Source organism: Solanum lycopersicum, chromosome 1 (genome assembly GCF_036512215.1).
Source record: "Solanum lycopersicum chromosome 1, SLM_r2.1".
Classification (NCBI taxonomy): Eukaryota; Viridiplantae; Streptophyta; class Magnoliopsida; order Solanales; family Solanaceae; genus Solanum; species Solanum lycopersicum.
Window position 1 is genome coordinate 93,384,591 of NC_090800.1, and position 17,130 is coordinate 93,401,720.

The 17,130-nt window shown below is 32.0% G+C and overlaps 1 protein-coding gene across 14 annotated transcripts in view; it reads right to left on the minus strand.

Moving 5' to 3' along the window:
* The window catches only part of LOC101255441 (uncharacterized), a 52,489-nt gene extending 36,011 nt beyond the window's left edge, over positions 1–16,478 (minus strand). For 12 of the 14 annotated variants that reach the window (XR_011212191.1, XR_011212186.1, XR_011212187.1 and 9 more), the window contains exons 1-18: positions 10,437–16,478; positions 10,268–10,363; positions 9,910–9,958; positions 9,683–9,763; positions 8,825–8,864; positions 8,118–8,703; positions 7,900–8,028; positions 7,707–7,801; positions 5,316–5,509; positions 4,924–5,226; positions 4,601–4,672; positions 4,295–4,517; positions 4,151–4,201; positions 1,444–1,527; positions 778–1,196; positions 559–676; positions 363–457; positions 27–97 (exon numbers count right to left, since the gene is read on the minus strand). Coding sequence is in view for 2 of the 14 variants with exons in the window: in XM_069290504.1 (XP_069146605.1) it covers positions 4,160–4,201; positions 4,295–4,453; positions 4,601–4,672; positions 4,924–4,941 (291 nt within the window). In the remaining 12 variants the exon portion in view is untranslated. Of the gene's footprint in view, positions 1–26; positions 98–362; positions 458–558; positions 677–777; positions 1,197–1,443; positions 1,528–2,725; positions 3,574–3,756; positions 4,202–4,294; positions 4,518–4,600; positions 4,673–4,923; positions 5,227–5,315; positions 5,510–7,706; positions 7,802–7,899; positions 8,029–8,117; positions 8,704–8,824; positions 8,865–9,682; positions 9,764–9,909; positions 9,959–10,267; positions 10,364–10,436 lie in introns of those variants that run through there. The other 2 variants (XM_069290504.1, XM_069290502.1) reach the window with 2 other exon arrangements.
* Positions 16,479–17,130: the final 652 nt, after the last annotated feature.

The window sequence follows — 17,130 nt, forward strand, 5'->3', positions numbered from 1 at the left end:
TCCAAGATATAGCTAAGGTACTCAACTGTAATCTTTGGAAGTCCCTCCATTTTATCCCAAAAATCTAAGGAACTTTGAATTTTTGTTGGTGCAAATTCTGAAAAATTGATTAAAGAAAAGGTCAGCCATGACAATATTATTACAAGATCAGAACACAAGCAAGATGGAATTTGAAAGAGACTATGTGGCATAGGAGTCTTAGAAAGAGACATTGTAATCTCTTTTGCTTCCATGATTAATAAGAATGCAGCCTAAGCTAATCTTGAAAAGTGGGTGAAAGAAATGAAGCTAATTAACTGAAACATGCACTAGGAAAATTCAGCTCTTATTCAGATCACGAACAAGTGGCAGGAATGGTTTACCTTCTTTTAACTCCCCATCGTGTGTACATGTGCACTCCCCTTGAGCTTGCAATTTGCTATTCCAGGTGTTAATAAGTTCCCTTTTCACACTTGGCCTGAACAGAGAAACATCAGGTCGTGTTCATTACTGGCATATTTAATTAAGATATATCAGAAAGAGACCTAACAACCCTCCCAAGAAATTGGATAACGCTACCTTTCATCAGAGATGAAACCGTCACCACAACTTGGGGTTGAAGATTGATCACATTGATGGGATGACTGCTGTGGAAGCTCTCAGCAGATAGCTTCTGCAGAATGATGCAGTCTACTAACTGCTATAGTTTCAGCACGAAGGAAAAGAACATTAATTAGTTGCACCCGTTTTCTGTCATCAATGATTAATAACACAAACAAGCACTCAAGAACAAATTACCAAGCATGAGTGGCACATCATGAACAGTCTTAATACTGTGATTTCCAGCTGCCTTTCTTGTAGACTCACTCATTGCAAAGAACTTAATTCTTACCTTGGTAAAATGGAGGAACTGAATGAATTCTTCTACCCTCTTTCTTCCTTATAAGCTCATCCGTTTTACCTCAATTTCCAGCATCGATCCATTTATGTCAGTCCCTATCCGAGCACAGGTCATGGTATCAACTAATTCTTAAGATTCTCTTCACATCTCTTATCCATCAATTTGGGCCTGCATACCTTCACCGTGTATACATCGTGAGCCTTGAATGAACTATCACTTGCATTCAATTTTTAAGGGAACTCAGATGAATCCCTAACCCACTGAAAAATAGTGGCAACAGAGAAAGAGAAGCACGTAGGCAAACAGGTCATCCTCACTGCATGCAAATAAAAAAAAATCTAAGAAACCATACAGGAAATATCCTCAAGTTAACTGGTTTATCAAATATGGACCTTTCAATAACAACAATTTTGAAGGAGACACTGGGATGCACAAGGGTGGTTCTCAGTCGAGACTCTTTGAGAGAATGCAAGACCCTCTTTGTGCTTCGGACAGAGTACAGCTTAAGAAGTTACGTAAATCAAATGTTTTACTTGTTTGAGTTTGAGGAAAACAAGAAGTACCTGGAGAGCATTTGTTTCCTTAAAACTGGTTGGTTGTAAAAGCACTGGAAATAGTACCCGTGAAACTCCTCTTGCATATTAGCACTAGAATTAGGCATAGGCATTGCCAAAGAAGAAAATAACCATTAAAGTGGAACATTCACATGACATTGTAAACTCTTGAACATAATAAACCACTAAAGCAAAAGAATATTAATTACATTGTTGAATGTCAATCAAGAAACATCAAGAAGTCAAATTTTTAACATAAAGCCCTAAAGAACACCCAAGACAATTAAAATACTGTAGGCATCTTAAGAAAATCTTGAAATAGCAATACAAAAATCCATCAAAAAAAGAAGAAGAGAGGGGAAGCTTACTTTAAGATGAAGGCAACACACACACTGATCATTAAAAATAAATAATACCATCCAATCCAGTGTAGCAATAGGCATTCAACTCATAATATTTTTCAAATTTTATTTATCCTTTCTAGATTGCAACTTGATAACGTATCTAAAATTAATAAAATATACATTAATAAAAGGAAAAATGTACACAAATTCTAAACTAATCCAGTCTAAAATTGTATCACTAACCTGATATTTTTCGAACATATAAAGTTTTTACTTTTAAAATAATAACAGCGGAACTTGAAAAATATATATTAAAACTATTATGACAACATACTTAGTATAGTCTCAGAAGTGGAATCTAGAAAAGATCTCATAATCAATATTAGTTTCATAAATAAAATCTACAATGGTTGGATATACGCAGATCTTATCCCAAAAAAATACAATATTAGTGATTTAAATACGCAATCGAATGGCATTGGCATATTTGTGAAACTTGACAATGACATTGAGTTTAGTGAACTGGAGTCAACAATGACAAAGAAAATAACTAGAGCAAAATATACAAGCATGTAGTGAACATAAGATGGTTACTAAAAATGTTAGGCACATGACAAAGCAATTGGAGAATGTTAATGCACTATGCGTGTATATGTAGCTTTGTATAGGCTACATATTAAATAATTTTGAAATTGTGGATATGATTTTAGGCTAAGTTGACATTTGTAAAGGACAATTTGCACAAAATATAGCGTCAAAACATTATAAGTTAGAATATACTGAAATTTAATATTTTTCTAAGTGCATGGAGTAAAAAATTACAAGGACTAAGGAATCTTTGTATTGTAACTCCATTTCTTCTTTGTTACTTCCTTCTTTTCCTGAAATAAATAGCCAACTTACTCAAGAAATTTACACTTTGCAATCCTTCTAGAGAGCATGGAAAATCTAGACCAAATAGTTCTTTGATTCACACATTTCTTGGCCAAGATTTGGTGTGTTCATACAAATACAACTGACTATCATAATAATGTTCTTGTTTACAAAAAGAAAGATCATATGTGTGATGGAGGAGATAGATGACACAGTAATGATTTAGGTAATTACACATCTCATTATTTTGGTCCAGAAAAAAATCATGTCTAATTTTCAAGTGTCTTTGGATCTTCTATTTTGATTATAAACGAAAATCATTCACCTCTCAAATCCACACTCAATCCTTGAAGCATCAAGGTGAAAGAGAAATTTGGTTATAATGGGCAAAACAAGCTTCTTAACAGTCTACACTTCTATAATGATACAACAGTGAGTTTCTGGAGGTTCAAATACCAGAGTTGGGTACTGGTGTGGGTAATATAATGATCAATGTATATGTGACAAATCATCACCATTATAATAGAATCCAGAAGGACCTGAACTATTAGGTTCACCCGATCAAGTCCCCCACACTATAAATATCCTCCTTAGAACAAGCATTAAAATTGGGATCAAACTTTGCCGGATCTGGGAACAAGCAGTCTTCTTTTCAATATTATATATGGCAGGAGTTCCAAAATCATATGTGAGAACAACTTCATGTTTAACAGAAGTTTCTATACCATTTTCAGGCTTTAGCAATGTTAAGGATTAACATCTTGAAACTTGGTCCCGAGCAAAGTATCTGGTGAAAGAGGAGATGGTTCTGGACTACAAAACGACAGTCCAGAACCATAATTTTCAGCCTATTTAAAGAGGTCCATAAGATGATCGTCTTCATCTAACATGACCTTGGTTAATGAAGATTTTTCTGAATCTCCTGAAACATTTTAACCTCATTAGTCATACTAACGCCCAGATGACTAACGCCTAAAATACACTCAACATTAGACTAAAGGCCAAATACAAAGAACCTGTATAATCAAGAAAACAATCATTTTCTTTGGAAATAGATGCAAAAGAATCTGGTTAGCTACTGAAGTATTTCCTTAAACATGAATGATGTGATAAATAATTTTCCAAATTAAGTTGGAAGCTATTTGAGTTTCAAGTCCTCATAATTCGAAAAGAGAGAACCTCTACGATTGACTTGTTACTGATGGTATTAGAACAAAAATAGCTCATTCCTCGAGTAACAATTCATAATTCACTTGCTATAATCAAGCCAATTATAATATAAAATAAACCTTAAGAGACAATGCACACAAATGAAACTTGAAATCCTTAGACCCTCAAAAATCCTTCTTGCTGTCAACATGGAGCACAGAACTGATAAAAACTGTGCTATTGATACCTCAGAATGAACTAACTGAGAAAAAGTGCTTGTCATGCTTTGTTTTCCATATCTAGGCAGGCATACAACCCTTCAGAGGAAGGAATATGAACAACTACAGTACCTTTCTCTTTCAAAGACTGATTTGCAAATGGTGCACTTTTTGAATGTATCCCTAAAAGAATCAATCGTTAAAAAAATGCATTTATAAGGAATTCACGAGAAACCAAAAATGGCCATCATGGACTATGCAGAGACCAGAACAGACCTGATTAATAATAGGAAGTGTGGTGCCCGCCACAATTGAAATAAACTTCTTATCAACCTGTTGAAGAACTTTGGCAGTTTTTTTCAATGGTATCAGGAACCAATAAATCACCAACAAAATGCAAGACGCCAGAAGTGACATTGAGCACAGTATCTCATACTGAAAAGGGTAAAAAAGTCCAGTTCTTAAGATTTTCTGTTCAAATTCTGCTCTGCATCACATACTGAAAGGGGTAAAAGTCCATCATCTTAGCAAGATAGAGAAGAAGTCGCAAAAACATCTGGAATATAGCTAAGGTAACTCAACTGTAATCTCTGGACGGAAGTCTCTCCATTCTGTCACACAATTAAGAAACTTCGAGCTTTTGTGGTTCAAATTCTGAATTTTGAATAAAAAATGTCAGTCATGACTCGTGACAATTCTATAATAAGATCAGAACATAGCGGTTGAAAGAGACTATGGGTCCTAGGGAACTTAAAAAGACACATGGTAATCTCTAATGCTTTTATGATTGAATGCATTCTGGGATAATCTTGAAAAATGGGTGAAAGAAATGACTTTAATTAACTGGAACATGCACGAGAAAAATTTAGCTCTTATTCAGGTCAGCAACAAATGGCAGGAATTACCTTCTTTCGAATCCCCATCGTGTGAAGTTGTGCACTCCCTCAAGCTTGTACTTTATTATTCCAAATGCTAACTAGTTTCATTAGAAACACCAGGTCGTGTGAGTTACTAAAATATTTGATTGAGATAATATCAGAAATAGAACTAACTCTTCCAAGAACGTTGATAACATGACCTTTCATCAGAGAATACACCGTCACCACAACTTGGGGTGGAGGATTGACCACATTGATGGTATGACTGCTGTGGAAACTCCAAGCAAATAGCTTCTGCAGAATGATGCAGTCTCCTTACAGCTCTAGTTTCTGCACGATGGAAACGAACATTGATTAGTTGCCCACATTTCCTGTCATCATTGATCATTAATACAAACAAGCACTCAAGGACAAATTACCTGGCATGAGTGGCACATAACGAACAGTCTTGATACTTTTATTTGCTGCTGCTGTTCTTGAAGACTAGCTTGTGGCAAAGAATTTCTTGCCCAAGGAGCTGAAATGACTTCTTCTACTCTTCCCATTATTATAATCTCATCTGTTTTACCTTGATTTCCAGCATGAATCCATTTACGCGAGTCCCCATCCCATCCTAGAGGAGAGCATAGCTTGTGGTATCAAATAATAATTAAGATTTTCTTCACTATGAGAATGTATATATGACAAATCATCACCATTATAATAGAATTCAGAAGGATCTGAACTATTAACGTCACCCGATCAAGTCCCCTACACTGTACATATCATCTGTAGAACTAGCACTAAAATTGAGATCAAACTTTGCAAGTTTTAGGAACAAGCAGTCCTCTTTTACATATTATTTATGGCAGGAATTCCAAAATTATACGTGATAACAACTTCATATTTAACAGAAGTTTCTATACCATTTTCAGCAATGTTAAGGATTAACACCTTAAACTTGGTCCCGACCCAAGCAAAGCATCTGGTGACGGAGGAGATGGTTCTGGACTAAAAAACGGCAGGCCAGATTCATATTTTTCAGTCTGTTCAAAAAGGACCATAAGATGACCGTCTTCAACTAAAATGACCTTGATTAATGAAGATTTTATCTCCTAACAAAGTTTGACCACATTAGTTAGACTAACGCCCGCCCAAAATACACAGAACCTGTGTTATCAAGAAAACAACCATTTTCTTATGAAGCACATGCAAAAGAATCTTGTTAGCTACTGGGGTATTTCCTTAAACATGAATGATGTTATAAATAGTTTTCCAAATTCCGTTGGAAGCTATTTGAGTTTCAAGTACTCATAATTCAAAAAAGAGAGAACCTCTACCATTGACTTGTATGGTATTAGAATAAAAAAAGCTCCTTCCTTGGAAGTCACAATTCATAATTCACTGGCTATAAATCAACCCAATTAAAACATAAAATGGACCTTTAGGAGACGATGCACACAACGAAACTTGAAAGCCTTAAACCATCAAAAATCCTTCTTGCTGTCAACAAGATGGAGCACAGAACTGATAAAACCTGTGCTATTGATACCTCAGAATGGACTAACTACCCTGAGAAAAAGTGCTGTCATGTTTTGTCTTCCACATTTAGACAGGCATATATCCTTCAGTGGAACATGAATGTAGAAGGAATAAGATATAAAGTATTGTAAAAGGTCTGAGAATGTAGGTGAACAACTAATCCTATATTAACAACTACAATACCTTTCTCTTTTAAAGACTGATATGCAAATGGTTTACATTTACTTAGAGAATGTTACCGAAAGAAGAGTAACAGATGTTGGCTGCTTGTGACTCAGATTTAAGGTAACTGCTTTAACCAAAACATACAACTTCATGCTCAGAGTTAGGTTTAAATTTGATGAATGTTGCAAAATTCAGTGCAATGGAATTTCTGGTAAATGACAATTTTATCATGTTCCATAGACACCCACATAAGTCATGAGGATATTAATAATGAACAGTTAAATACCGCCAACCAAATGAATGAATTAGTTTTGTTGTGCTTATTTTTTCTTATGTGGCTAACTGACAGCTACATATTTATGCAGATGTTACTTTTTCTTACACGGCCAAATAATGTTATATTATTTATGCAGAAGTCTATGCTGAGATTTATATTTGCTAATGAGTCCAACCAAACAATCCCTAAGAGGAACAATTGCTTAAAGTAAGTGCATTTTTCAAGAAATTTATGAAAAACCAAGACTGATCATATGGGCTATGCAAAGGCCATATAGACATTATCAATCATAAGTATTGTGTTCCCACAATCAGAATAAACTTCTTATCAACCTGTTGGGGGAACTTTGGCACCCTCCAGACAGTTTTTATCAATTGTATCAGCAACCAATGAATCGCCAACAAAAGGCAAGACACCAGAAGTGACATTGGGTATAGTATCCAGATTCTTAGGATTCTCTGTTCCAGAACCGCTATGCATCTCATACTAGAGGAGCGGCCCTGTTGGTTCACCAAAGCCCGACCCAGCGTCGCACATTCTCCAAAAGGTAAAGGTTCTATCATCTTGTCCATGTAGTCCTGGTACTCAACTGTAGTCTTTGGACGGAAGTCCCTCCATTTTGTCCCAGAATCTAAGGAACTTTGAATAAACATAAGCAAGATATAATTTGAAAGAGACTGTGTGGCCTCAGAGACTTAGAAAGAGACATAATCCAAAATGCTTTCATGATTAATAAGAACACAATCTAAGATAATCTTGAAAAGTGGATGAAAGAAATGAAGCTAATTAACTAAAACATGCACAAGAAAATTCAGTCTTATTCAGGTCAGGAATAAAAACTGCTTACCTTCTTTTGAGTCCCCATCGCGTGTACTTGTGCAATCCCCTTGAGTTTGTAATTTTCTATTCCATATGTTAACAAATTTCATTATAACCCTTGGCCTAAATAGAGAAATATTAGGTCGTGTGAATTACTAAAATATTTTATTGAGATAATATCAGAAAGAGACCCAACCCTCCCAAGAAATTTTATAACATACCTTTCAACATAGAACACACCCTTTACCACATTATGGGTGGAAGATTGAGCACATTGATGAGAAGACTGAGTGGAATCTCCGCGCAGATAGCTTCTGCAGAATGATGCAGTCTCCTTACAACTCTAGATTCTGCACGATAGAAAAGAACATTGATAAGTTGCACATATTTTCTTTCATAGTTGATTATTAACACAAAAAAGCACGCGAGGAGAAATTACCTGGCATGAGCACATCATGAACAGTTTAAAAGATGTTATTTCCTGCTGCCGTTCTTGAAGACTCACTTGTGGCAAAGAACTTCTTCTTGTCTTGGTAAAATGGAGGAGCTGAATGACTTCTTCTACTCTTCTTCTTCCTTACAAGCTCATCTGTTTTACCTCGATTTCCAGCGTCAATCCATTTATGCGAGTCCCCATCCACCCTAGAGGAGCATAGCTTGTGGTAGCAACTAATTTCAAGATTCTCTTCACCAAGAGAAAGCATGTGTCAAATCATCTCAATCATAATAGAATCAAGAAGGACCTGAACTATAAACATCCCATGGATCCAGTCCCCTATACCGGCCATGCCAGTTTGCCCAATTACAAGTAAAACTGCAAAACAAAAAAATAGAAGAACACCCGTAAAAAGATACTAACAAACACAAACTGTCAAACAACCTATCAGTTGAGGAACGCATGCAGCCCTATAGACTACGACAACCATTCCAAGTTACGAACATAATGTTGTCAGTCCAATATTTTGCAAAATGAATACCACATCATTCTCTCCTCAGCATCTGTCCATCTCGTGAGACACCAGATCCTTCAAAAGAAAGTACCAACTTCAGGTGATGAAGCAAAATAATAAATTGAGCAGAATTTATACATATCAAAATGCATTTAGATCGACGTCAAAGAAACTAATAGATACCAATGTCATCCACCTTAAACAATTCAGGACCCAATGTCTATAGCAACAGATACCTGGTTGAAAATAGAAACTGGGTTAAAGTTCAACTTAGGAGTACACAAATTATAAGAATAACAAACATAAAAAGAGCAGTCCAACAAGGGAGTAAATCTCATGGAGAAAACAAAGTGCTGTTATAAGAATATTCATTTGTTAAAAAAAATGCTTTGATACTAGAATTGAGCATCATACTAAGAGGAGAAAAGTATATCAATTTTCATATAAAGCATATCCCTTGTAAATCAGAGGTAGCAAAAATAGAAACACAAGAATCCATTGAAGAGCCTCACTGATCAGTGCCTTTGGTGCAAAGAGTCCAAGATATCAAAACTGCATTAAAGCATGACTGGCCATATTCTCAGCAGCCCACATCTATTGATCCTCTAAACATTAACAAAATCAGAAAACATAAAAATCGCCCACTCTCTTATATGACACAATTTACAACTTATAAGAAACAATTGAAATCAGAAAGTCTAGAGCATGTTCATTTCAAAGATGACACAATTTACAACTTATAAGAAACAATTGAAATCAGAAAGTCTAGAGCATGTTCATTTCAAAGATGAAAATAAGTCTAGACCATGTATAAGAAAATGACCACTGAGGGTGTTCTGTCCAATCGAGTGTCTTCATTCAAAATACTACAAATCATTTCTTATAATTAAACTACTTATTTTTTAAGAATTGTGCCAGTGGGGCCTTCAACAAGAAAAACTCCACATTTTCCCATTCAATGGCTTCATAATTCAGTTATAACTAACCAAAAACAACACCACGAGTATCTATCATGATTCATGACTTCATAATTCAATTATATAAAAAGGCTCACCTCTATGTGACTATCACTTTAATCTTTGCTAGTGAAAGAAAGGCCAGCATCTTCAAATTGCTGCACCATATCAGGATCCACCTACGTAGCGCAGGATAAGTTTTTAGCATACATCCCTTACTAAAGAAATCACATCCTATGGTCTACATATAATTATTAAACCAGTCCACCTAGATGTGCATTAGTTACACCACAGTTCCAAATTTAAAGGAAAAAAAGTGGTGAACCTCATATATATGACGGTGCCTCTCATCTGCAAAGCTCCGATTGCCAAATCTGAGAAAAGATATAATTAAGACAGTTGGTAATATCAATGGGAAAAATCCTCCAGAATGGCTTCACAAACTTATCAACAAGCATACCCAATGTATGCAAAAAAAAGAATTTCAAGAAACCAGAGAGAAAAGGCAAAGAACCATATCATTTTAAAAAATACTTGGTCAGAAATCAAAAAGTCAATAAACGAAGTGTAGCAAAGACGACTTATCACATCTCTTTATCCATCAATTTGGGGCTGCATACGTTCATTGTGTAAACACCAAGACCTGACAGTTATCCTGAAAGTTAGAATGCACCAACACTTACATTCAATTTGTTAAGGAAACTCAGATGAATTCCAAACCCACTAGACAACAGCGGCAAGGAGAAGGAGAAGCACATGTGCAAAGCAGGTCATCCTCACTGCATGCAAATGAACAAAATCTAAGGAACTAGACAGGAAATCCTTAAGTTAGATGGTGTATTTAAAACGAACCTTCCAATGTCAACAATTTTGAAGGAGACACTGCGATGCGCAAGGGAGATTCTTAGCAGAGACTCTTTCGGAGAATGCAAGACCCTACTTGGATTTCAAGATTATATATGCAGACCAAAAAATCAATCAGATCAGAGTACAGTTTAGAAGTAAAGTATGTAAAGCAATATTTTTTACTTGTTTGATTTTGAGAAAACTAGAAGAACTTGGAATGCATTTGCTTCCTTTGAACTTCTAAGTTGTAAAATACATCACGAACAATTACTGCAAAAGAGAAACCCTAGAAATTTCCTTTATTAGCAGGCAGCAGTTAACTCAATTATCAAGTAGGCTTATACAAAATCACCTGCTATACCAACATCTCGTCTATAATCATCAATTCCAAGTTTACAAAACACTTGCCATCCAGTTAACAATGGCCAGATAAGACTTCAAGGACCAGGTTAGTAGTTCTATACCTATCCTAGTGTCAACTACTTACTATAACTCAAAAGAATTTTACCTTCAAAACCTTACAATATCTATTAGGCCTCCCATGAGATTTGGTAACAATTCCAGAAAAGAAATATCAGAAATAGAGCTCAGAAACAACTAGTTACCACAAGATATTCTTGAAAAACACATCAAAATAGCTTCATCAGATTAACACAATCGGTATCAGTGGTGCCAACAATGAGAGTTAAATACTGCACATAATCTCTGCTGAATCGATTGCATATCTACCATGGAACAAAAATGAACAAGTGACATGTTTTTCTTTTTTTGTGGCGATTAGTCAAACCAATCCTAATGTCGACTACTTACTATAACTCAAAAGAATTTTACCTTCAAAACCTTACAATATCTATTAGGCCTCCGATGAGATTTGGTAACAATTCCAGCAAAGAAATATGTAGATATGGTACAACAAAGTAGCGGCAGGTGATGACCAGCACTTTTAACAAATAGCATGTCATTGGAGTAAATAGCTTCCTATTCAGATCTAGCAGAATGTCTACAGAATCACACAATGTAATCAATTGAAACAAAATTCAGTAATCCTAAAAGTGCAACAGTTCTCAAGTTTGATCTAGTCCACTGTCTGCAGTCGAAAACTAAGAGAAACCAGATGCAGTCCTCTGGTTACATGTGCTCCCACTTCCTCCACTTTTGTCACTTCCTCAGAGCCTATTCTAGCTTTTCCTTTATCCCCTCATTCTAATTAATGGTATTTCGTAAAACTTTTGAAACATTAGCGTAGGTGTTAAATGTTCAAATGAATTTATTTACACCAAAGAATAGAAAAGATACTAACTCAGTCCTGAAGGAGGTAAGTTGATTCAACCTTCTGACTAAAAGGATACATAAAAAGGTACTCATTTAAAATACTACAAATCAAAGTTAGGCTACAGTTTTCCGGTGTTTAGAAATAATCAAAAGTCAAAAAGTCTAGACCATGTAAAAGAAAGGGGCGGTGAGGGGATTTTAAGTCTACAATTGAGTGTCTTCATTCAAAATACTACAAATCACAAACTTACTTATAATTAAACTACTTTTTTTTTATATAGTTGCGCAGTAGGCCTTCAAGAACAACTTCACGTCTTTTTTCAATTCCAATTTTCCAAGAGGAAGCAGGGGAAATTAGGGCCAAACAAGTTCTTGAACATCCTTAACATGCATTGACAGGATGACAACCTAATTTGCTTTTAAAAAAAAGTTTACTTGAATTTTCTTGAAAAAGCCAACAAATTCTTGAAATTTTCTTGAATTTCAACATGCAAAATCGAGTTCTTTGGAAGAATATCAAGATAATGAGTAGAGTACCAAGAGATAGATCAATTGATTTAGGGTTAGGGTTTTGATCGGACATCGTCACTTGAACCATCAAGAACACCAACAAGTTCAATGAACTTTTCTTAAAAATTAAACACAAAATAGAGTTGTTGAATTCAAATATGCCGAATGCCAATGAATCATGATAGATTTGCCGATAGCCGCCGGTAGCGTAGAAGTTCCGGCGGTCGAAGTATTGAGTTCTAAAATGGACACTAGGTTCTCTGTTTTATAGTTTTAGAACCAGATAATACACGCGGCAGAAAAATAGAACGCGGAAAAATAACTACTTAATAAAAAATATATTACTTTTTTGTAAACTATTTTATTCTAGTAATTAATTTTTTATACTTTTTGTAATAGGAAGAAATTATTCATTGAATGTGAAACACGGCCAAAGATAATCTGTAATACTTTGCAAATGAACTAAAACATTCATATTTTTTATATACTAGTTTCTCACAACGTGCGTTGCATGTTTACTTTTTACTATTATTATATAATTTAAAATTGTGCTATCAAATAAAAAATATTTAAATTAACAATATTAATTTTACCAATTATATTTCATGTATCAATAAAAATAAATAAAAAGGGATTGCGCATTTGGCATCAAGCAAAAAGTATGTAAAATTAATTAACATAATATAATCTCCTTTAACTTTGTATAAGTCTTTTTTATGATCTAAATATCAGTGATAACATTTTATAGCCATAAATGAATATTAAAAATACATGCACACTTATTGATAAGATTGACTATTTTATTTTAATGAGAAACGATAGAGTGAAATATTTATATTATTTAAGTAAGGTTCTAAAATTAAAAGACAGTACTATCAAAATTATACAAGATTAAAAGCAATTACATTTAAAATATAAAACTAATAAATATATAATTTAAGCACTGAATCTCATACATACATCTATTTCAAAAGCTCATAATAATAGCTAAAAGATTACAATATCAAATGAGTTTATTAGAAATGCAAAAGGAATTAAAAACAACAATAATCTTCGTGATGGAGAATATATATCGAAAGAGATATGAGGAGTTAGGCATGTCTAAAAAGAAGTCTTCAAGTTCTTCTCCCCACCTCATGTATTCTATATTTTCATGTCTTTTTGGCGAATCATAGATGGAATAGTTTTTTTATTATCAGTTGAATGACAATTTCTTTCATTTTTCAATGTTATCACCTAGTTCTTAAATAGATGTCTGTTTAAATTCTATATTTTTCAGTTCTAAATAATAATCTTTAATATACAGATAGATGGAAAGATGAAAAATACAAATCATAGTTAGACTTAATAAGAGAATTAACATTACTACTAATAATTATTACTTTGAACTTGGAATCTAATCTAGTTTGAATGAATAATTAAAAAGATGAAAAACACAAATGATTGTAATTAGTAATAAATGAGGCAGTTACAAGTTATCTCAATAATTTATTACTAATTCATTCATATATAATAACACACTTTTAATATCATAGTAATAATAAATAAAATAAATGGCATTAATCGATTAAATAGGGGGGTCACTCTTTTCATATGCCAATAATTATTTTAGGATATACGTGTACAATTAAAATATATCTTTTCACATTCCAAACATTTAATTATTTGCTTATATTTTAATTAAGAATTAATTTAAGAAAATGCAAAAGTCATCTACATTTTTATTAAAATGATACAAGTTAACATTTAAACTAAATAAATACTTAAGTGCTTTTATAACATTTTAATTTTTAGTATGGATAAAATTGTAATTCAACTTTTAACTTTTTTTTGTTCTCTCTTATAATAATACTAGTATCTGGAACGTGCGTTGCACGTTTGTCCCTTAATATTTTTATTTTAAGTTTTTCTTTATAAAGTTCAATTATATATCAAGAAATGCAAAAATTAACAATTTTAATTATGATTTAATCTCAAATGGTATGAATATGTCTATGAATAGCTAATTATTTTTTCAGATCAAACAACTTATTTATTGAAGTAGTTTACAATGATTTTTTACTCGAAAAAATAATAAACAGATGTAAGATTCTTTTTCTTTTGTGCTTATATGAATTGCATTTTTTTCCTTTTTTTAAAAAAAATATACAATAGTATTTTTTTAATGAAAATAGAAAAAATTGACGAACATTATTCTCATTTTCGAATATCTTTTGATCTTTGTTTCCATAAGATGAAAATTAATTATATGAACCAAAAGATTAATTTAAGAAATTGGGATAAATAGTTCTAATTTAAAAATAATCATTTCGTTTTCATATCAAACACTATATTGCTAAACATACTAAGATTGAGGCTTAAACCACACATACATATATAAAAAGGATAGATATACCTGAAAAAAAAGAATCTCTAGCAGAATGAGAATGAATGGAAGATGAGAGCAAGAAAACTTACTGTGTACCTATATAGAGTTTTGTAATGTAAAGAATATGAAAAGATGGAGAAAATTATATAAACATTGATCAACAATAACCAAGAAAAATATGACATGAACCGTTTTTGGATTGTAATCAAGGAGCTTATGACTATCTATCTTCAATCTGAAGTATTGAATTTAGTGTAAAGCATTAAGTGCGGTTGGAATGAGTTTAACTGCAGAAACTCAAAGGATCATTAATTAAAAAAAAAAACTGTTTTGCTATCATTATTTATTTAATTTTCAAATTTACATTTTCTAATTTAATAAAAAAGTGAAGGGCATTTTAGTAATCCAACTTTAAACTCAAAACCTTCCCACTTATAATAATACTAGTTTCTGACAACGTGCGTTGCATGTTAATTTTATCAATTATATTTCATCTATCAACAAAAATAAATATTAAGGGATTGCGCATTTGGCATTCAGCAAAAAATATGTGAAATTAATTAATATACTATAGTCTCCTTTAACTTTGTATAAGTCTTTTTTATGATCTAAATATCATTGTTAACCTTTTATAGCCATAAATGGATATTAAAAATACATACACACTTATTGATAAGATTGCCTATATTATTTTAATGAAAAACGAAAGAGTGAAATATTTATATTATTTAAGGTTCTAAAATTAAAAGATAGTACTATCAAGATTATACAAATTAAAAACAATTACATTTAAAATATAAAACTGACAGATATATAATTTAAACACTGAACTTTATACATACATCTATTTCAAAAGCTCATAATAATAGCTAAAAGATTACAACACCACAATGAGTTTATTAGAAACACAAAAGAAATTAGAAACAACAATAATCTTCGTGATGGAGAATATATATTGAAAGAGATATGAGGACTTAGGCTGTCTAAAAAGAAGTCAAGTTCTACTCCCCACCTCATGTATTCTATTTTTTCATGTCTTTTTTGCCTATCATAGATGAAATAGTTTTTTGATTATCAGTTGAATGACAATTTCTTTCATTTTTCAATGGTTATCACATAGTTTTTAAATAGTAGTAAAAATATATGTCTGAATTCTATATTTTTCAGTTCTAAATAATAGTCTTTAATATATAGATAGATGGAAAGATGAAAAATACAAGTCATAGTTAGACTTAATAAGAGAATTAACATTACCACTAATAATTATTGCTCTGAACTTGGAATCTAGTCTTAGTTTAAATGAATAGTTAAAAAGATGAAAAACACAAATCATTGTAATTAGTAATAAATGAAACAATTACAAGTCATCTCAATAATTTATTACTAATTCATTCATATATAATAACACACTTTTAATATCTTAGTAATAATAAATCAAATAAATAAAATCAGTGATATTAATCGGATAAATGGAGGGTCACTCTTTTCATATGCCAGTAATTATTCTAGGATATACATGTACAATTAAAATATATCTTTTCACATTCCAAACATTTAATTATTTGCTTATATTTTAATTAAGAATTAATTTAAGGAAATGCAAAAGTCATCTACATTTTTATTAAAATGATACAATTTAATATTTAAAATAAATAATTAAATGCTTTTATAACATTTTAATTTATAGTAAGGATAAAATTATAATTCAACTTTTAACTTTTTTGTTCTCTCTTATAATAATACTACTGAAGACGTGCTTTGCACGTGTGTTCTATGTGAATTTTTATAGATATGTTATAATGATAAAAATTTTATGAAAATATATATGTAAATTAATGAATAATATAATGTAACAATTACAAAATAAGAATAAAGACTTACGCAATAAAACATTCATAAAAAAACTAAATTAAGAAGTCGGATGGTGATAAAAAAAAAAGACAAAAAGAAACAGATTTAAGAAAGATCCAATGTAAACATTGTTCTTATAAGACTGATGTATGTATAGATGAAAAAATAAGTACAAAATTAGTACATAACTCTCTGAGTTCTTATCGACTCCTTTCATATTCTATCAAAATTCAAGAGGTTTCTTTATCTACTTTAACTATAGAATGAAAATGATAGCCTAATAATCTTGGTAGGATTTCACGAGATTAAAAAAGTTGAATTTATATAGATAGAATAGAAGGAATATCAAAAGATATATTAAAGTTTTAGTTTAAATATTTGGAGGTTATGAATATGAAAAGATGAAAGTTCTGAATATTAAGAGTATAAAGTTGAATAAGTAATTAACAAATAATAATAAATAAATGAAGAATATGAAATAAGAAGTTAAAATTAGCAAACCATGTAGAAAGAACAACTAAAAGTCTTATCACGTAATTAAGCGTTAATGAATTTAAATTTGTAAAGATAGAGTCATTCTTTAATAATAATCGAGAGGACATTATCAACGTGTGTCTCCATTTTGCAAATTTGCACCGTTTATATTATTAAATTCGTTATTTATCATAAAGGATAATACTTTATCCACATAAATTATAT